Raw genomic sequence first — 23,432 nt, 5'->3', positions numbered from 1 at the left:
ATATATATATATATATATATATATATATGAAGGCTTGCTCCTAGTAAGTTAGTAGAACTAATCTATTTCAGTAGAGTGTTACAATTAAAAAAATTAAAAAATCAAATATTTAAAAATAAAAAAATAAATCAATATTATTATATATACAAATATTTTTAAAAATTAAGTCTTAATTTAAGTTTAGTAATGACTGTGAATTAGACACTCCTTGTATATTTGTTATCGCCTTTTTCTTTAACTTTTTTTTTTATCAAAGATATAGTATTTTATTGCATTAGAAAAGAAAACATATATAAATCAATACATCTGAGTAAAAATTTTCCAAAAGATAAATAATGAATAGTAAACTAAAAAAAAGCTTTCGAAAGCTTGAAGTAAGGAAAATAGAATCAAGAAGAAATGAGAAGCAAAAACGAAAGAAGCACACCGTTTTCTTCTTCAACCTGTTCCATTGAGACGAGTTCTCTGAAATCTTTCGAATTTTTTTACTGTTTGAGATATACTTTTTTCAATATATATTCTTTTTTTCTAAAAAATAAAGGCATTTCTAGTTAGCCATGATTGCCATAGGAGGTAAGCTATTTTTGAGCATTTTTCATTAAAATTCGGTTGGTTCTTGCTTCAACATACCCACAACTTGTTTCCACTAATTCCGTGTTGTCATTGTTGAATCTCTAGGTATTATGCTTGCTAAATCGGAGCTGGTCCATGCGTTCATCACTGCAAAGCAGAACACTGTAGCGTGGAGGGGGTCTCTGGAAGAATTTGACAGATCAGACAAGTCTTGTCGATTCCTCTAGTATTCTTTTATTCAAATTATGCATTACTGGTAACCCATCATGTATTAGCTTCCAAACAAATGTTTTGATCTTTGGTTGACACTGAAATTTCCAAATACTCTGCCACAGAATCTTGTCTTGAAGGCGTTTATGGAGGTTATCCACAGGAGAATAAAAAAATTGGTATGCCACATTGTATCTAGAGTTGACTAAGTAAGCACCAGAAGTGTGAAGTGTCCATTTAATTAATTCCGATTTTTGCATATGATAGAAATTTGCTGGATTTGCTGAGCTATTTCAGTACTAAAGTTGTGGCTAAGCAGTTGGGGGGTTTCAGTCTCCATTCTCTATAATGAGTTGTCACACCCAGGTAATATTATCATCATTGCATTCACCATTTGGGATTCTGAAAGGAGCCTGGTCTCCAAACCAGGGGTCTTGCCTAATCTTAATTGAACTTTGTGCCGTTATACTCCATTTTACTCCCTTTTCTAGTACTTTTCTATCCTCTAAGAGGCTTTGTCAAGCCCATGAGGATCCGTTACCTGCTTTTGCTTCCAAGAATGATGAGTACTTGAAGTACTTATTTTTATAGATTTTGTAAAAGAGTGTTTGAGTGTTTGTGAGAAGCCGCCAGCCTTGTTTGCCTAGCATTGCCAAGTTGAAAGCCTTGAGATCTTTGAAGGTTAATCCTTCATGATTCTTGTCTCGGCTTATGATATCCCAGTTGACCCAGTGCATTCTCTTTTCATTAGTTTTCTGTCCCACCAAAATTACATCATCATTCTATGTAATTCCTCGAGTAATGAGTCGGGTAATTTAAAGCAACTTAAAGTCTATACTAAAATTGCTGATCCTATTGCCCTTATAAGTATTTCCCTTCTACTAGTGGGTAAGAATGTTCTTTTCTAATGCGCCAATTTCTTTCCTACCTTATCTTTAATAAAAGAAAAGGTTTCATTCTTAGACCTATTTACCATAGATGACAAGCCTAAATATTTATCTTGAGCGCCATTATTTTGAACTCCTAATGTATTAGCCAAAACAGTCCGAATTTGTTGAGGGAGTTCTTGCTGAAAAATACGGCAAATTTGCTCAAATTTATTTTCTGTCCACTCATGTTGTCATATTATTCTAGGATTCGCAACAATTGTCACAGTTTAGCTTTGTGGCCTTGCAAAAAAGTAATGAGTCATCTGCAAAGAGTAGGTGTGAGATGGAGGGAATCTATTGTTAAATCTGAGTTTTTGCACTACATTATTCTGTTTTTCTTTGTGGAGCAAATAGGACAAGCCTTCTGCACAAATAAGAAATAGGTATGGTGAAAGAGGATTTCCTTGTCGGAGTCCTCTACTTGATTTAAAAAAATCAGTTGGTGATCCATCCACAATAACAAAATAAGAGATTGAAGAAACACATTCCTTCATCCACCGAGTCCACTTTGAATAAAAACCCAATTTTTTCATAATGTACCATACAAAATTTCACTCTACTCTATCGTAAGCCTTACTCATGTCAACTTTAAATGCCATTTCCTCTCTTCCATGCTCCTTAGTTTTAAGGTGGTGCATGCATTCATGAGCAATTAGGATATTATCACTTATTAATCTTTCTTTAATAAAGGCACTCTGATTTTTACTGATAAGTAAATTTATGAAAGGTTGGAAACGATGAACCAAAATTTTTGAAATAATTTTGTAGAAGACAGTGCTAAGGCTAATCGGCCTCACTTGATTCATTGATGTAGCATTAGGTATATTTGAAATTAAACAAATTTGTGTATGATTAAATCCTTTAAGGATTTTACCTCCCCTAAAAAAAATTTAACTGCTTGAATCACATCAGATTTGATAATTTGTCGATAAAATTGGTAGAATTTTGCGGTAAACTCATCATTCCCTTGGAGCTGCTTCTAAATTTATAGAAAAAATTGCCCTTTTGATCTCTTCTTTCAAAACAGGTTTAATAAGAAACTGATTCATATTTGTCGTCAATTTTCTTCCTATGCCTCCCAGTAGTTCATTAGGATCTTGGGTAGGGTCTGCCAAGAACAATTCTTTATAGTATTTCTGTGCACATGCTCCAATTGTGTTGGGAGTAGTACAACAATTGCCATTTTCTTCTTCTAATTTCCAGATTTTATTCCTCCTACTTCGATCTTGGTTTTGTGCATGAAAATACCTTGTATTCTGGTCACCCCATTTGAGCCAATTAGTTCTGGATTTTTCTTTCCAAAATCTTTCTTCACTTATGATGGCAGCCGCCAGTTCGCCTTCAATCTTCAATATTTGAACCTTTTCTATTGCTTCCGGCTGATTTAGCCTCAAGTCTTTCAATTACTTTTTTTGAAATATTCACACCCGAAACTTGCCATTTGACTAAGTCGTGTCTATACTATTTTAACTTTTGATAAAACTTGTACACTGAAGATCCAGGGACATTTATTTTCTAAACCTTCCTTTATTATTTCATCCACCCTTTTCATTCCACACCGTCTTTCTTAGAAGTGAAATCTACGTTTGGCTTTTTGAAAAACTGGCTTGGTACACATTAAGATAGGCTTGTGATATGATTCTGTGTCCTCTAAATGAGTGATAGTTGCAATTGAATATTTTTTTCTTAGAGTCATCGAGATCAGCTCCCTATCTAGTCTTTCTCTTATTACTCTGTTTTGGCAACTTCTGTTCCACCCTATGTACTTTTCACATATGAATCTCATATCCACAAGTTGTCCACTATTTATAAATTCTTGAAATTGTCTAATTGATTGGGGTGATTTTTCAATGCCTCTTCCTTTTCATGTGCAGCTGTAATTGCGTTGAAATCTCCAATAACTAGATATATGTCATTTAAAGAATCAATAATTTCCAGCAGTTTTTTATATTGGTTCACCTAAATGTGGTCAGCACTATGCAAGTGGACTCTAATCACATTCTACCTTATATTTCTCTCAAAATCGATAGCAGCAAACACCATGCAAAATCCTTCTTCCCTTATAACCTCCACATTAAATTCTTCTATCCATGTCAATGTTAGACCTCTCGCTAAGCCATTCGGTGCTACATGATAGAATTTTGTAAATTCACATTTTTGCAACTGTCATTCCACAAACGAGGGATGTTGCTTTGTTTCACAAAAGAACAATACCTCGGGAGAATGGGATGTTCTCATCCCTTTAATGTTGTGAACTGTTAGGGGTTTCTCCAAACCCCGACAGTTTCACATGATTATCTTCATGGCATACGGGGTGCCAGTTTGGGGATGGCACCCTTCACCCTTTCTACAACATTCATCTCCATCAAGTCTGTCCTCTCCTCTTTCTCCTTTTGATCCTTTTGCTTTAAGGTTCGTTTAAAGCCAGCAATTCTCTCCACATTTCTTTCATTCTCCATATTCCTAGCTAGGTGTTTAAGTTTCAGTCTTTTATGTGGTTTGATAGGGGTTTTATGGTTAATTCCTGAGCAAAAATTTTCAGATTATTCCATGTGTTGGGGTTTATTAGGTGGGTCAACAAGGGGTTCGGGTTGGCTTACGGTTATTGTGTGATATTTAATGTTGTTGATTTAAAGATTTTGTGTGTTTGATTGATTTGAGATTATTAGGTTGGTTTTTATTGGTGATCTTGAGAGGTGTTGGATGCGTTTTTGGTTGTACAATTGTTACAATTGTGTGGGTATAAAAATGTGTTGTGGTGATTGATTGGGTGAATGGTCAAGTGATTGGATTCTTTGTGTGTCTGAAACTGAAAGGTTTACAAAATTCCTTAACAAATTGACTGGTGTGGATTTTTTATCTGGCGATTCAGGTTTGGTTTCTCTTATTTAGGTTATTGTTCTCCTTCTGCTCTGCTATCTTCCACCCAAATTGGTATGCGTGCTTTCAAATCTAGCCTCCATTTTTTATTCACTGTTTGTTATTCTGCTAATACTTTCATATAGCTGCTGCAATTTTTGATTTCGTGGCCTATAAAACTATAGAAACAACAGTAAATTCCTATTCTCTCATATCTCAGGGCAATGTTAAAAATAGTTTGATTAGGACTAGCAATTTTGATGTTTTATTTCAGAGTTTTAGTAACATCAATATGAACTATAACCTTCATAATTCTGTCTTCCTTACCTCGCATCATATATATTTCAGCTTCCATGACCTCATCGATCTTTCCTCCTATCTTTCTAGCTGCTTCCTTTGTTTTGCAATATTCTGGCATGTCCCAGAATTGTATCCAAATCGGGATACGTGTATAATCCTCTTCCTCAATTCTCATTGTCGTATGCCATTTCCTTAGATGAATGATAAATTATTTGAAAAGCTAAGGTGAACCACTTTCAGCTCTAAGCATATTCGTCTCCTTATTAAAAAAGAACTGAAAAATATTATATCCATGAGCCTTGACCCTCATACATTTCGGTTGATTCCATATGGCGTTGAAAGCTCCTTCCATTGTCCCCGAGCTAAAACCCTTATCTGCCATCAGCCTTCCTATTAGGCTCCGGAAACAATTCTCGATTTCTGTTTTCCTGTCTTCCTCTCCTAAATTTACCACTTCCTCCTCATTTGATCCTAAAAGGATGGGATTCTGAGTCTTCTGAGGCTCCTCTAATGCCATTCAAAATTCACAAGGTGTGTTTAGGATTAGTAGATTGCTCTCTCATTCTTAGATCCCTCAAAGACAGATTTACAAATTAGAAACTCTCAAACTCTAGTTGGCATACAAACCTTAGCAGAAACTTTCAAACCCTAGAAACGCACAACTATATAGAACTATTTAGAATTCTTTTCTAAGAATCCTTCTTTTTCTTTAATTGCTATTGTTGTTATTATGTTTTTTATTTTTATTTTTTGGTGTTATTATAATTTTTTTCCTTTTAAGCGGGTCAAATTAAAATAGTTATAAAAGGATGTAACTAAAAGAGAAAAAAAGAAAGATGAGGATAAAATTTTTTTTAATCTATTATAAATTATTAAAAATAATTTTTTTATCAAACGTTTTTAATTATGACATAAAAAAATTTTAACTGTAACATAATATCTATAACAAAAATACATATATATATATATAAGTTTATATATCTATCTTTTATTCTATTGAACATCTGAATTGATAGTGGATATTTTGTCTATAATAAAGTTTGAATATTACTATATCATTGATTTTTTTTTCATTGTTATTGTTCTTTATTAAAAGAGAACAAAAAAAAACAAAAAAAAGAAGATATATGATGATGATACAGAATTAAAAGCAGGAGGAAATGAAGAAAACATAAAAAGAGAAGAAAAAAAAAGTAGATATATTGAAGAAGGAAAATTAAAAACAGTACATATAAAAAAAATACAGAAAAAAAGCATACGTAAGCAAACAATTTCGTTAGAGTACTAGTTAATTTAAAAAATATTTGGCTGCCTAATATTTTCTGATAATCAAAATCATCTAAGTAGAGATACACGTAATGGATCGTTTACTTACTTTATAACCTATTATCAACAATGAAGGATTGCCATGTTGTTCATAACATGCTGTGAAAGAAAAATAAGGTAATTCTAAAGATTTATTTTGTGTTTAAACTTTATTCTAATAATAATATATAGATCAGATCTAAATACCTGTGTACGCTAGTAAAAATCACTTTCTCCTTCGACGGTACGAAGGCGCTATGCGTATCCAGACTGAGACCAATCTTTGCTGTCAACTCCTTGACCAATGGACATCTGATCTAAGTTGAGAAACCTCTTGCAACTCTTTGCACGCCATAAAATTCTTCTCTAAGAATTAGGCTTACATACATTTATGTGCATAGAGGTAAAGGAATAAAACTCTTCTATTTTATTCTCGTCACTTTTCTGTACTCTTAACGTACATATATATAGTATGAGATTTGTTATTGATTTTAAATTTGAATCTCAATTCAAATTTAAATCATATATTGAAATTCTAAATCTGAATCCTTCAAATTTATGAATCATATCATAATTCAATTTGAAAACAGAATCAGTTAGGATCACATCCAAATTTAAAAATAGACTAACTAATTATTCTCAAATCTCATTTAATATTCTCAATTATCATACTATTATTATATTCTTGGTGCTAGCAAAGAATATAATAATATTCCATTTGAATTAATATAATTATTTATTTGATCAAATCAAAATAATAATTAAATAATTCTATAGCAAAGATTAGAACACTTGTTAGTGTGTGACCCCATAAGTTCAATACTAAGCGGGTAGTAAATTAGTCGTACTAAATTTACTAATCAAGGTTGGCGTCTAGCAACACTTCTCAACGACCCGATAGTATAAAGTAATATATTTTTACTAAGAACCTTAGAAGAATAAAGTATAATTCCTTCCATCTTTTCAGCTCTTGGTTAACCTTTAGAGTATAGTTTAATTGTCAAACTCTAACTTGTTACCATTATTATAATGAACTGTGAATGACTTAAGAAACTCATTTCTTCATTCATTCAATCCCCTTGGCCAAGGTTTTATTCATCTCAGTCATTATAATTATAGAGCTCAAACTCTTTACCGAGAGTTGATGGATTCTTTATTGACTAATCATTAATTCTACAAGTATTTAAATCATACCCAATATCCATTCAACTAGCACCCTAGGGTATTAGGTGTCCGGAATCAAAGTATAATAAATACATTGTTAATTACTATGACAGTCACAGGTCAAAGGAAACTCTATTACTATGTTCATCTTGAGAATATCCTATTGACAAATATGCGGTAATTATAACCATTAGGAATTCTCAAACTGAGTCAGTTCAATGGTCATATCTTTATATGCACTATCTATATATATAATTTAATAAATGAGATCTATTAATTTTCATCCAATGAAGACCATTATATATATATATATATATATATATATATATATATATATATATATATATATATATATATTGGTCTTTTTGGATTATTAATGTCCTTTTTAATAATTCTATGACCAAGAACAATTTAGATTAATTTATAAAAGATTTATCTCTCAATATTATAATCACTATTACAATGATAAATCTCTAAATTTAATCAAGGACTACAACAATATAGATTATTTTTTAGGGTTATAATGTGTAAAAGAAAATTAAAATTTGTCAAAAAAACAAATTTTGACACTATTTTAACTATGAAAATATGTTAATAAAAGTTTTGTCAAAAATAGTATTTTTAACATATAAGCAATTGTGAAAAAAATTTAAATCTTATTTTGATAAATATTGGCTGTCAAAAATAATTTGTTAGAAAATTTTGAGAACATATTTTCTTTGATACTTATTAATTGTCAAAAATACTATTTATTTTGACACTTATTGACTATAAAATATTCTCAACAAAAAATTTTAACAAAGAATGAGATGTGATCTTGAAACTAAAGAATAAATTGAGATTTTGAAGATAAAGAATGAGTTTGTATAATCCTAAACTGAGAGCAGTGTGATGTCAAAATTAACAGAGCCCAAAGAAGAAAAAAATAGTAGAGTAGATTGAAAACAAATGAGTGTCAAAATTGAGGAGTAATTTTCTACGGTCAAATTTTTCGTCAAGAAAATATAGAAAATTTGACATTTGTGATATTTGTCAAAAATATATATTAATTTTGACATTTAATTATGGTGTTAAAAAATAAAGTGTCAAAATAACTCTATTTTCTTGTAGTGCGACGTTATTATATTAACATTTTAATATAATAACAATAATAAATTATTTGACACGTAATTGATTGGATTGTAATCATACTACTTATTCCCAACAAACAAAACTGAGATTACAATAATAAATAGATTAATTGTTTTATCTATGTATTTAGAAGTCAATAAAAACTAATTATGGTGTGTAATGAGTAAAAATAGATTCCTCTCTTGTAGAATTTTTTTTTTTAATTTTCTCTGATCTAGTAAATTCTTTTCTTATTTCTATCTAATTTTATTCATTCCTTTCTATTTTATTTTTTCCCTTTTAATGGTGTTTTTGTTGACCATTTTATCAATTTTTTTGAATGATTTGGCAAATTTAAAATAATCCAAACCAACATTATCAGAGAGTATTATGACAAATTTATAGCTTATGCAAATTGTGTTCATATGCATGATTATGAAATATTGCTACTTCATCAATGGATTATAAATTTAGATTTACAGATAAATTTTTATATAAAAATGTAAAATCTCTTTTTAGCGCTCTATATTTGACAAAATTTTATGAAAAAATATTTGCAGATCAAGCTTCAAATTCAAAAGAAAATTCAATAACAAATTCAACAACTACAACAAGTCAAGAACTAACAAATTATGAATCAATTTTAACAAAATTATTTACAGAAAATTTAGATTCATTTCTAACAGAAAAGATGTAATAAAAAGAATCCACAGAAATTCAAAATTTAAATTCATAAATCCAGTCAAAAATAGCTCTTACGATAGGATCTTTAGTAGCGGCATTTGGCGGTCGTGACGTCGACGACGACGAAGCCAAAAGCAAGGCCGAGACTCCCATGAAGGAAAAGGGTGAAGCATGTGGTGCTTCAATAGCAACTATCGGCGGTGGAGAACTCCAAATTTGTGTCTCCCTAATCGCGGCTAAGTCACCACCACTTATAGCGGCTGTCTTTCCTTGGATTGTCGCGGAGAACAGAACAACGATGATATGTGCTTCAAATATTCGTGATATGAAAAGTTCAAGTATTATTTAAAAGTTATTAATTTATATTTTTAGAATGTTCAATTTAATTTGATGTATTTTGATTTTATTCATTTAGATACTAAGTTGAATTTTATATTTGTGGGCTTAGGGTTTCTTTATTTTAACCTAGTAAAAAATTATAAATACCTTTTAAATTATTGTAGTCGTCATATAAAGGAATTAGAGGAGTGTCAAAATACTTTTTGATTTCGTGATGAAACTATAGTGTAGACAAGCAGTGAGGTTGAATGTGTTTCTCTCTTGTTACATCAGAAAATTAGGTAGAAGGTTGAGTGAGTCCCTTCGATTCAATTTCCAAATTATGGTGCAGACAAGTTAGATTGAGGAGTCATTTCTTATTGGAACAAGAAATTAGATAAAAAGTAAAATAATTCTCTTTGTATTCAATTTCAAGTTTTTTTTTTCTATTTCAATTTTAATTCATGTCTTTTTGTTTATCTTCTTTTCTTCTTTATCATTTGATATAAGGTATTAAGTGAATCCTTATTAATCTATGTTTATTCTTCTTATCCTTAAAAAAGTCAAATGTCTCTTACGTCTTTTTTTATATTCTTTTCTTCTTGTTACTATTTTCTTATTATTTTGTTGTTCTTGTTGATTTTATATTTAGAAGAAAAATAAAAAAAGTATATGGTGCAAAAAAAGGAATTATCTTCTTTATATTTGTCCTTTTCATACATTATTTTTTTAATTATAAAATTCGAGGACGAATCTTTTTTGAAGAGGAGGAGAATGATACATGCTTCAAATGTTCGTGAAATAATTCAAATATTATTTAGAAGTTATTAGTTTATACTTTTAAAATGTTCAATTTAATTGGATGTATTTTAATTTTTTCAATTTAATTACTAAATTGGACTTTATATTTATGGGATTAGGATTTCTTTATTTTAACCTAATAAGAGGTTTTAAATACATTTTAAACTATTGTAGTAATCATATAGAGTAATTTAAATATTTGAAAAACTTTTTTTAGTTTCATGATGAAAACCATGATATGCACAAGTGAGGTTGAGTGAATACCTCTCTTGTTGTTTCACACAATTGGATAGAAGATTGAGTTCGATTCAATTCCAAAATTATAGTGTGAGCAAGTTAGATTGAGGAGACTTTTTTTTGTTGTATCAAGAAATTGGGTAGAAAATATAATGATTCTCTATTCAATTTCAACCTGTTTTTTTTGTTTTCTATCTTTTATTTTTAATTTTAATTCATCTTTTTTCTATTTCAATTTTTATCTTCTTGTTTATCATTAGTTGTCATTTCGTATCATTTGGTATTATATTTTAAATATTAGAATAATCTTTATTAATCTATATTTATTTTTCTTGTGTCCCAAAAAAAAAGAGTTCCAGTATTTTTCACGTCCTTTTTTATGTTTTTGTCATCTTTGTCTTTTTTTGTGTTTCATTATTATTTTTATCGTTCTTGTTGATTTCATTATTTTTGAAAAAAAAATAAAAAAGTATACAATGCAAAAAGAAAAGAAAAAGAAAAAAATAGAAATTATCTTTCTTGTATTTGTTCTTTTTATTTATTATTTTTTTAACTACAAGATTCGAAGACGAATATTTTTTGAAGAGGAGGAGAATGATACATACTTCAAATGTTCGTAATATGAATAGTTCAAGTATTATTTATTTATTTAGTTACTAAATTGAGTTTTATATTTGTGAGCTTATGATTTTGTTTATTTTAAATTAATAAAAGGTTATATAAATACCTCCTAAACTATTATAGTCATCATATAAAGTAATTAGGGTAGTGTCAAAAGTGTCAAAGTATTTTTAGTTTCGTGATAAAACCATAGTGTTGACAAATGAGGTTGAGTAAGTTTCTCTCTTGTTACATCAAAAAATTTGGTAGAAGGTTAAGTGAGTCCCTTTGATTCAATTTTTAAATTATGGTGTAAACAAGTTAGGTTGAAGAGTCCCTTTTTTACTGTATCAAAAAATTGGATAAAAAGTAGAATAATTCTCTTTATATTCAATTTCAACCTATCTTTTTTATTTTTTTTTCTATTTCAATTCATGTCTTAATTGATACGTGTATTAATTGTAATTAAGATTTAAAAAAATTTTCACAACCTAAAAGACAAAACTATTGTTAAAGAGAAGGTAATATAATAAGCAAATACAGACACAATGCCATTAAGGTTGCTCTAGAGGCAATTGAAAGTGGTTGACTACTTTCTCATGTATATTAAGCATTCTGCATTCGTCATGTCGCGACTAATTTTTTCCTCAGTTTCAAGAGACAGAATGCGAAAAGGCTACTTGTGAATGCTGCATATGCGAAGACAGAGATAGAGTTTGACTATTGGTTTGATATTGTGGACCCAGTTCGCACCCTTATCACCAAACGGCTGGATGGATAGCACATGATGTATGCACGTGCGTAAATGCGAATAATGTCATCACTCGCATCGGCTGGCAGCATTCTAAACCTCTCATGAAACCATGTGTATTGGACGGTCATTTGTTTAACTTTATTTGGCGGTGACAACTCACCGAATAATTCCTGAAACCACTCTCAAGCTAGTTTGCCATCTTTCATATATTGTTTGAAGTCAGTAAGATACCCACTAATAGCCTTTCCATCAACAGGCAACCTCAGATGGTACGCCACATCCTACAGCGTGATAGTACACTCTCTGAATGGCATGTAAAACGTGTGCGTCTTCGGACAAACCAGAACCAATGACTGTTCAACCTAGCCAGGTAAACAAACCAATCTTTTTTAAATAAGGTATAATCTTCTCATACTATTGTCTCTAAACACTATAAATACACCTACTTAATTATAACATATCATAAAAATAACCACACCCTAATTAAATTCTAATACATACAATATTGGAATATAAATTATTATTAAAAATGTCCTAATCCGATGCAAAAATTATATAGTTATAATGTAACTAATCTTTAAGTCGTGATAACAGAAAAATAATTTAAAAAAATCTAATTAATAAATAGTTAACTTACCTATCCAACTAATGTATAAAAACAATTTATCAACAAAATTTTATCTCAATAATTTAATAAAAAAGTTCAATAAAAATAATTGATAAACAAATTTATGAAAATAATTTATCTAACTAGTACATTAAACCCTAATTCAATAAATTATGTATGAAAATAATTTAATCATACATATATACATATGCGTGTTATTACTCTAATTTTTTAGATATACAAAAACTCCAATAAACATTACGTAATAAAAATGTTTACTTTCATCTATATATTTAAATAGCAAGAGCTTTTATAATTAAAAGAAAAAAAAAAACACTAACTTCTTCATTTATGTTTCTAACAATCTAGACAATATCATTGAGCCAATATAACTGATTATCATCGCCTGTCACGGTCTCACTTGAATATAATCTCCTCAAATATGCCCAACTCTCTCCCAACCTCTTCCTCCTTCTTTCATACCAAATGAAACTCTCTCAAATTAAACTCAACGAGGGTGGTTTTACCAAATAAGAAATTTGCTTCTGGCTATGGTGATTTTATAGTCTATCTGCACATAAATCGTTACACCTTTTAAGCAGATTAGCTGGCACGTTGTTTATGCATAAACTACTACATTCTTTTTAGGTAGCGTTTGTTTTGAGATACTGAGACAGAAACTGAAAAATTGAGAATCAGTATCATATTTGTTAGTTCAGAGACTGGTACTAAAATTTCTGTCTTTATTCCCAAAATTTCAGTATTTCAGTACCTCCAAAAAGTAGGAATATAGAAGACTAAAATTTTAAAAAATGGAGACGGAAACTTTAATAACATTTTATACCTAAATTACCTTCATTTCAATTAATTAATTCCAAGTTTATTTTTTGTACAAATTAAATTAGAATTTCATTCTTATTTCAATTTCTGTCTCCCACTTTGCACCAAACAAAATACTAAAATTTATTTCAATCTCTATCTCTCAATCTCAATCTTTCTGTACCTTAACGATTTTTGGTCTTCATGCTCTCTATCGTAAATCGCACTATCCCTCCCGTAAGTTACATAAAAATACTAAATCGCTACAATCTATAACGATTTACATAAAAAAAAAAAAACACATACGTATAATAGTTTGAAAAAGTTATAATTGTATAATTTCTAAATTCATTTGTTTTAGTTATGTAACTTCCCCTAACTTTTACGTACGAACTAGTATCAGTTCAATAAATTACTATCACTTATATAAATTATAATTGAGTTCTACTTCTACGTAGGTAAGATTCACATATTCACACCGATTTAATACTAAATGTATTCTGAGGTGATATACGTATGCTATAGCAACAGAACAGCACATATCATAGTGATATCATCGGTTTGTAATAAGAGTCAAAATTATTGAATTGAGAGTTTTATTCAAACATAACTTCCACGAAACCAATTTTTCAGTATACTTCCGGTATAAAGATTCAGTTTTAATTTCTTCGTTAGTTATTCAAAAATCGAAAACGACTATAATGATAATATATAGGTTTAATTAAACTATTAAATAAACTAAAAGCACAAATCATTAAAAAAAATATTTGTATGACTCGATAATTTTGTAATTATTTATCTTTTATTATTCAATAATTAATTCGTGATAAATCCAAAGCTAACTCTATTAACTAAAATTTTAAAAATATTTGCTAACAGAAAAATTTAACCAAAATCAATCATAATTTGTCTTATTTAATATTTATTAATTGCTGCAACTATTAATAAATATTAAATAAAGTAAATTTTAGTTGTTTTTTTATTGTTAATTAATGAATTATTACATACACAAAATAAGATAATTTTAATTTTATAATACACTTATAGAAATTGTAATATTATAAAAATGTTTCATTATGTTTAATTATTTCACTGTAGAAGTTTAATTATTATAGTAGGTAATTAATAATTTCCTAAAAAATATAAATAATAAGTATAAACATACATAAATATTTGGTGATAATTTTTTTTTATTTTCTTACCTTTCTTGTTTAGTTATATTTTTATTAGTTATTCTACACAAACTTTTACCATTTTTTACTTTTTATTTATACTGTATTCTTACAAATTAGTTTTTGGTCTGTCAGGTTGAGAGATACCGTGAGCAATCAAAAAATTATTTAAATTTGAGTTGGTAAAATTTTTTGAAAAGATACTTATATTTTTTAAAAACACAATTTTCATTTTGCATTTGATAAATAAAAAAAATCAAGTGCTTGTGCTCGTAACTTTATTAAAAGATAAAAGTACTCTTGAAAACATCTAAAATAAAACTTTTTAAAATAGTTTGTAGTTGTTAAAATTAAAAAGTTCAATATAACTTTATACATTAATTAATGTCTAAATTTAATTCTTACATTAATGTTTATTATAATATTTTTAAATTTTAAAAATTATTTTATTAAAAGTATTTTATTATTGTTTGTGTTTATTAAAAATTATTTTTAATTTAATTTATTAAGCATAAATACTATAATTTTTTTAAAAAAATTAACTTTTATAAACTATTTTTTAAAATAAAAATTTTACTAAATTAAATCTAAAATTAATAAAAAAACACATAAGGTATATCAATTTGGTGAATGATTTATCCATTTTAAAAGAAATATATATTCGGGGTTGATCAATTCAATAGTACAGAATCTAAAATCTATTATGTGTTGGTTTGTATGACAAGAGAAAAGAAACAAATAAAGAGAAAATAGTAACTAACTTTAGATAAACCATTAATTACCAAAAATAAAAGATAGCTTAAGATATTATATCTCAATTTGATTTACTAACAAATTGCAATACGTAGTCAAAACAAGGAGGATTTTTTAACAAAAATAAAATAAAATAAAATACCGTCATAAATGATTCAGACGATAAGATTTGCCGAAAAAAATGAGATTTACCGTGTTTTGAAGCACTTAATACTGTTAATTTGGCAATTGCCATTGACTTAGCTGCCGTCAAAAAAGATAAAATAAAAGAAGGAAAGCCACGTGGGTCCATAAGAGAGGTTGCCATGGCCCACATGACTATGATACATATCCTCACCACTTCGCTTATAAATACATCTTCTCCTCCTTCACTTCACTCGCTCACATTTATTTTGTTTTCCATTTCCCTAATCTCTCTCTTATCATACAATCAAGTAATACTAGTTTTTGCTAGCTTCTTCAACCATGGCCGGTGGAGGTTTCACCACCAACGGCGGAGGCGCCGTCGACTTCGAGGCCAAGATCACTCCAATAGTCATCATCTCATGCATAATGGCTGCCACCGGAGGCCTTATGTTTGGATATGATGTTGGTGTTTCAGGTAACAATAACTGATCTCTCTCTCTCTCTCTCTCTCTCTCACATACATCACATTCAACTCCTTTTAGGTGTGTTCCAATCCTATACATAACCATTTTAACCTCATTTGTTCAACCCATCTTACACGCACCTAATATTATATTTTCAATCCTTCTCAATATATGTATGTGTATTAACTTTTTATGAACAATGTTATAGAACGAAAAGGAACCTTTCATAAACTTTACGTCTTGGTTTACGTGTCTTTCATCATATTTTTTATGTGATGAATAAGGAACCCGAAAAAACGTGTCTTAGTCGTTGCAAGTGGTTAAAATGCTATTCTCGATCTCAGATGAATTTACGCGCACAATTAGTGGCGTAATATCCTTCTTTCCAAGAAAACGTTTTTTCTTTCTTAAATATGTATGTGTTACTCGGAATCAAATAATTTTATAACGAAATAATATCCTTGATTATATCAATCAAAGATAAGGAGAATACGGTATAACAGAGCTAGCTTATGAGATTTATGTATAAAAACCAATTTATTAATATCATTTTAAATTTCTTCCAAAAACTAATAATTATTTGACCAAAAAGAGGTTGAACTGACTTTGTCATTTTGATTTGTGTTGATGAGTAGTGATTAACATTTACATGTTAATATAATGTAGCTATAAGTTCCCAAAATTTCTCAACTACCTAACCTCCGGATCACCAAACAATTTCGACAAGGATACTTTTGGAATTTCACTTCACTTAGTCCTGTGGGCTGTGACCTGTGAGATCAAAACGGCTTACCTTGACCAAACTCACTTTCTAATTATAATGCCTCATATCTCCATTTTCTCTTGTGATAATAACATGCCTGCCACTGTGCCACCTAAAAGTTTGGTTTGTTTGCTTTTGTACAAATTTAATTTCCACAGTCAAACACAATTAAATTACTATGAATTCAATAATTGATGATACTTTATCATTGATTTAACTTTTGTATAATGTAACTTGTGTTTTAGAGCACATAAAAATTATAAATTAAAAATATTTTTATAAAAAAATTAAAAATTTAATATATTTATTTTATATTCATTAAAAAAATATTTAAAAAATTTTATTAATAATAATTTTATCACATATTAACTAAATCCTTACATAATTAATCAACCATATATTACTAATAATCATTGAGAGCAACTATATCAAATATTATTACATGTATATATAATTAGAATTTAATTTACGTGTGTATCTGTTTACTTTTATATTAATCAACAAATTTAAATTGGTATAATATTTACATAAATAAATAGTAAAAGTTTAAATATTATCTTATACATACAGTAATTCATTAGAATAAATTAATATTGAATATATTAAATTAAAAAATACTATAAAAATCTTTTATATTAACAGTACAAATAGTCCTTCAAACAAACCTTTTTATGCATGAAATTAAATTAGTATAATTAATATGGGATTGAAATTAATAAATATTTGGAACGAATAATGTAATGATCAGGTGGAGTGACGTCTATGCCCCCATTCTTGAAAAAATTCTTTCCGGCGGTATACAAAAGGACAGTGTTAGAGCAAGGGTTGGACAGTAATTACTGCAAATATGACAACCAGGGCCTTCAGCTCTTTACCTCCTCCCTATACCTTGCTGGCCTCACCGCCACCTTCTTTGCCTCTTACACCACTCGTCAGTTGGGAAGAAGGCTCACCATGTTGATGGCCGGTTTCTTCTTCATCGGCGGCGTTGCCTTCAACGCCGCCGCTCAAAACCTTGCCATGCTCATCGTTGGCAGGCTCCTCCTTGGTTGCGGTGTTGGTTTTGCTAACCAGGTAATCTCATTTTATTATTATTCAATATCATTGCTTGTTTATTTCAAAAAGTAACATTGTTGACATTTAATTCCCACGATAACTACTCTTCACGTGATTTGCTACTATGCATAGTTATTATATATTCTTTCGAAATAGAAAATAATTAAACGATGAATCATTGCTGGTACGTATCTGTTTTGCTCAATAAGTGCCGTTCTATAATTTGCTGAAGGGGATTAATTAATTTAGGTATTACTGTATATTGTTCGTTAGATGGTGCCTGATTAAGTGTCTGTATTACTGAAATGTCATCGTGCTTATTTAATTGCTCAAAACTTAATTAGTTGATGTCAGATTCCCGTGTCTCTGTCTACCAAAGGGACAAATAATAATTGATTTAGCACGCATTTTATTTTAATTTTGTGTTTCTACATGTAACGTATGCATAATATTATATACAAGGAACATAGACCAACGACGTATGAAAATTACAATGAATTTAAGAATTACAGCTAAAAGGGTAGTGTCATAGAGGGAACAAAGATGAATGTCCCCAAGGTTATGTGATGCACGCAAGTGTATGTGTATAGTTTGAACTGGAATTTAATTACGTGAGAGTAAAACTTAAAAGTCTTAATTATTCACTTGTTTATGCAACTCGAGTCCCCCAGTCCACCAAACTTATTATGCATATATGCCACTTGGGGGGCCCCTTTCATTCTAATAGTTTATGGAAAAATTCCTACTTTATGATGAGTAGTACTAGGTGTCCCTTTTGACAAAGAAATTAAAGACCCAACCCCAACTCAGTTTCTTTGAATCTACCACACTATCTACATTTTTTTAAAGTAATTTTCCGTATTAAAATATTGAAAAGTCTTTAGCCTTTTGCTTTTGAACAGAGGCTTTATTATCAAGTGCATATGCAGTATCTTTTACGGTATACAAATTCCTTTTCTATATTTTCTGCATCGTTGCGTCGTTTCTATGACTTAAGTTTTGATTCCTTACGTGTACAACTAAAGTACTTTGGTCTATATAATTACTACTAAAAATAAATAAATTAAAATCCCTGGCCGTAAACTTAGAAGAATTGAATATCCCTTAATTGTATATCGGAGTGTGTTGACTGGTTTGTGTTTTGAATCTGATTGATGACAGGCGGTGCCAGTGTTTCTTTCTGAGATCGCACCTCCAAGAATTCGTGGAGCATTGAACATACTGTTTCAACTCAACGTTACGATTGGCATTCTCTTTGCTAACCTTGTCAACTATGGCACCAACAAGTAAGTGTTTACTGGCATGGCAATTGGCATAGAAATTTATAAGAAGTTAAAACGAATTGAATGAGATGACGTATGTGTTATAGAAAACAACAACTCATAATATATAAGTCAGAAGAGTAGTCTAACTAGCTAGTTTAATTTCCAAAGTTTTGACATCATTCACGATAATGTTTTCATGAATAGTAGTACAAGTTAGCATAATAGTCCAAAAATGAAGGTATGGGTGATGGCGGTCAAAATTGCTAATTAGCGTATCTAAGAGATAATGTTGAAATCTAAATAGTGGTCATGTCTTGACTTGTGAGTCGTGATCACCCTCCCAAACCCTACCACATGCTTCCACTCTGTGGTGGGGGCCTTTTTTTGTTGAATTCCTTAAACAGGCCCACCCCAGAACTTACTTTTCATGTAAAAAAAAGCCCAATGTGGAGGCCCATAAATTGTTAACATTTTGATATTGATCGGAATGAGTGACACGCAGGATCAAAGGGGGATGGGGATGGAGGCTGTCTCTTGGACTGGCGGGGATCCCAGCACTTCTGCTGACGGTGGGGGCCATACTGGTGGTGGACACTCCCAACAGCCTCATCGAGCGTGGGCGGTTGGATGACGGAAAAGCCGTGCTGAGAAAGATTCGCGGCACCGACAACATTGAAGCTGAGTTCTTGGAGCTGTGCGAGGCCAGCCGTATTGCGAAGCAGGTGAAGCACCCCTTCCGCAACCTCCTCAAGCGCAAAAACCGCCCCCAGATCGTCATTTCCATTGCCCTCCAGGTCATTTCTCATTCCTCATTCACATTGCAATTATTGCAATTGAACCACTTCCTAACTAACTAACTAACTAACTTATGCATGCCTTGTATGTGTTTGTGAAATTGTCCAACAGATATTCCAGCAATTCACAGGCATCAACGCCATCATGTTCTATGCACCAGTGCTCTTCAACACCCTGGGATTCAAGAATGATGCCTCCCTCTACTCTGCTGTCATCACTGGTGCCGTCAATGTGCTCTCCACCGTTGTCTCCATCTACTCCGTCGACAAAATCGGCCGCCGAATGCTACTCCTTGAGGCTGGTGTTCAGATGTTCCTCTCCCAGGTGGTGATAGCTATCATCCTCGGATTCAAGGTGAAGGACCACTCCGATGACCTCTCAAAGGGCTTTGCCATCTTTGTGGTTGTGATGGTGTGCACCTTCGTGTCCTCCTTTGCGTGGTCGTGGGGTCCTCTTGGATGGCTGATCCCCAGCGAGACCTTCCCATTGGAGACTCGCTCCGCCGGCCAGAGCGTCACGGTTTGCGTCAACTTGCTCTTCACCTTTGTCATTGCGCAGGCCTTCCTCTCTATGCTCTGCCACTTCAAGTTCGGCATCTTCTTGTTCTTCTCCGGCTGGGTCTTGATCATGTCCTGCTTCGTCTTCCTGCTTGTGCCCGAGACAAAGGGCGTCCCCATTGAAGAGATGACCAACAGAGTGTGGAAGCAGCATTGGTTCTGGAAGAGGTTCATAGACGATGATGACTATGTTAAAGATGATAAAATAGCAGCAGCCAATAATGGCTTTGATCCCGCTTCCCAGTTGTAAACCATGACTCTTATCATTTCATTCAGTAGGCCTTTTAGAGTGAATGGTTCCATTCCTACGAAAGTATATATTAGTTCTCTTTTCTTTTCTTTTCTTTTCTTTTCTTTATGCCTGCAGGGCTCCAACATTGTGATGAACAACACAGTCATAACTCATAAGCCATTATCCTCTTTTGCAAGCCATATTATTTGTTTAAACATATTCGCCAAAATTTCCGCTTACCAGTTACCACCTCCCCACGCTTTGTTTTTTTGGAAAAAAATATTGTAAATTGTTTCCTAAAGTAGATTGATTTCCTGCTTAAATTATGTTGTGAATGGAGGTCACTACTCACCACATCTTTGTGATTATGATGGAATGAAAGCTTCTTATAATACTTTGTATCTACGCCAATGAGTATTGCTGCTCCCTTGCATTTTTGGACATAAAGATATACCAACACATGGATGGATATGATGCGTAGTGGATGGATGGATGATGTATAAATGAAAGCAAGTGATATATATGCTCAATTCTCTTCTCATGCGCAAAATCAATGTGATCACCAAATGGAAACAATATATGGTGGTTACCATTTTATGATAACACCCACCAATCAATTGCTTTGATTTGATACAAAAGAATAAGTTAAGATTTATATATAAAAATGGTCATCATTGGCTTCGTTAAGCATTTTTCAATGAAGAGTTGTTGCTCAGCTCCGAAACCATTTCCATTTTCCTCACTTTCCTTTCCTTTCAAGTTTCAACCTTACAACTCAACTGGCTGGCCAGTGGCTACCAAGTACCAACACCATCAATGCTGCTAGTGAGGATAGAGGGGAGATAAATCAATTAATTAATACACCAATAATATTTCATGAAAATGTTCCATGACCATTACAATTTATTATTTTAACTATCACTTTTAGTCATCAAATTTATTTCTTTTGGGTTAATAATATGAATAAAACTCTACGTCGAAACAAAATACTTAACAAAGTTTAACTAAGTTATAATAATTTTTTAAATTACATGTTTCTTTTTCCTTCTCTTTTTCCATTTTCTTCTCCTTCTCCTCATCTGCCTCCTTCTCCTTCTTCTGTTTCTTCCAAATTCACCCGACAAGTTTTTCTTCTTTTTTCTTTTTCTTCTTCTTCTTCAATGTTGCATCTTCTTCTTTTCTTTTTTGTTACCGTCATCCCCAATAATACCAATATTTTGCAAACATCTTTATTAGTTCTGATTTCTCTGCTGTCATCATTAAATAATTTCGATTCATTTGTGTGTTAATTGAGGTTCACTTGATACTGCTAATAAGTATTGACTAAATTTTTTATTCCTTAAATAATTTTGATTTATTTCTTAGTTTAATTGAGATTCATTTGGATCCAGAAACGAATTCGATGTGTTTTTGTTAATGATTGAGTCTTTTTTTAGCAAAAAAGAATGAAATTATTTATTATCACTTTATTCAATTGTATTAGATTTCATTCCATTCCATTCAATTTGTCTTAAAAGCCATTCCAACCATTGGGAGAAATTATTCATTGACAACACACCTAGACTGCAAATGAACCGAAAATATTATTAAAGCAAAATCATTGTATAATACCAAATGAACCGAACATTTGTTCATTATATAAATTTGAATTCAGAAACACCTGCATCTAGAATGAACCAAAAATATTATCGAAACAAAATTATTGTATAATACCAAATGAACCGAATATTTATCCATTATATAAATTCGAATTCAGAAACACCTGCGTCTAGAATGAACCGAAAATATTATCTAAGCGAAATCACTGTATAATACTGAATGAACCGAACATTGTCCATTATATAAATTCAAATTTAATTCAAAATGTTGGTGTTGTTGGTGATTACGATAACGAAAGAGAAGAAAAAAAATCTGCGTGCGCGAATTTGAGAGGAGGAGGAAGAAATGGAGAAATAGAAAGAGAAGACGAAGACGAAGAAGTTATATTATTGAAACGCGTGTGTGATACACACTGGTTTGATGAAAGTAGTTTTTGTTGAGTTTAAGCCAACTTGGTAGCCAAAAACACTTGAATGTATAGCTGGACTGTAACAGTATATAACTAGTTTTAAAATATCTAGTTTTAATATTTTGGATTTCACTAAATAAATATAATAGTTATCTTAAATATTTTAATCTTTTAGATTTTACTAAATAAATATAGTAGTTATTTTAAAAAATTATATTAAAATATTAAGATTCAACAAGTGATTCCACAAATCAATTTTTCAATTATTGAGTTCTACCATATAAATTAAACAATAATAAAAATTATAATTTTAAAAAATTTAAAAGATTTAAATTTTAAAATATTTATTATATTATTTAGTTATATTTAAAATATTAAATTTTTAAATATATAATCAACAATAATTTGATAAATTCGTTTAAATAAAAAAATTATAATTTAAAAATATAAAATTTTAAAATATAAATAACAAAATAATTTTATAATAATTTAATTATTTTTATTATTTTGTGTAAAGAAAATTTTATTTATTAAAGTCTAAAAATGATATTAAATTTAGTATTATAAAAAATATTTTAAATTTAATATTATAAAAAATTAAAAATTATACTAATTTGATTAACTTTTAAAATTTTAGGGATAAAAATGACTTACATTTAAATTTTCAGAGATTATTTTGATTATAAATAACTTTTTTATATATCAAGTGGCATGTGACATGTTAGTAGGGATGTCAATGGGGCGGGGCGGGAGCGGGGGATGCCTCCCTGCTCCCCGTCCTCGCCCTCATATTTTCTCCCTGTCCCCACCCCATTCCCCGCCATGGGGGATAATTGCCCCCCATCTCCATTTTTCATGTTTTCCGTGGGTCTCCATTCTCCATCTGCTTATATTGAACATTTATATGAAAATTATCATAAAAAATTTAAAAAAACATAAAAAAATACCACAAAATGTCAAAACAACACACA

The 23,432-nt window shown here is 30.5% G+C and overlaps 1 protein-coding gene and 1 long non-coding RNA gene across 3 annotated transcripts; both read left to right on the top strand.

Moving 5' to 3' along the window:
• The first annotated feature begins 342 nt into the window (after positions 1 to 342).
• LOC112801260 (uncharacterized) lies at positions 343 to 12,303 on the top strand. 2 transcript variants are annotated; one of them, XR_003201854.3, is made up of 5 exons: positions 343 to 573; positions 679 to 829; positions 909 to 962; positions 1,051 to 1,149; positions 12,101 to 12,303. It is a non-coding gene; the product is annotated as an uncharacterized lncRNA (long non-coding RNA). The 2 variants fall into 2 exon arrangements; XR_003201853.3 differs by having other exon boundaries at positions 11,742 to 12,299.
• A 3,267-nt stretch (positions 12,304 to 15,570) lies between these two features.
• Positions 15,571 to 20,653, top strand: LOC112801259 (sugar transport protein 13). Its single transcript, XM_025843896.2, has 5 exons — positions 15,571 to 15,796; positions 17,297 to 17,622; positions 18,766 to 18,890; positions 19,372 to 19,663; positions 19,776 to 20,653. Exons 1-5 carry the CDS (start codon positions 15,661 to 15,663, stop codon positions 20,469 to 20,471), a joined length of 1,575 nt encoding a protein of 524 aa, XP_025699681.1. The 5' UTR covers positions 15,571 to 15,660; the 3' UTR covers positions 20,472 to 20,653.
• The last annotated feature ends 2,779 nt before the right edge of the window (positions 20,654 to 23,432 follow it).

The sequence above is a fragment of the Arachis hypogaea genome, chromosome 5, assembly GCF_003086295.3.
Source record: "Arachis hypogaea cultivar Tifrunner chromosome 5, arahy.Tifrunner.gnm2.J5K5, whole genome shotgun sequence".
Classification (NCBI taxonomy): Eukaryota; Viridiplantae; Streptophyta; class Magnoliopsida; order Fabales; family Fabaceae; genus Arachis; species Arachis hypogaea.
This window is presented reverse-complemented; position numbering and strand designations above follow the sequence as displayed.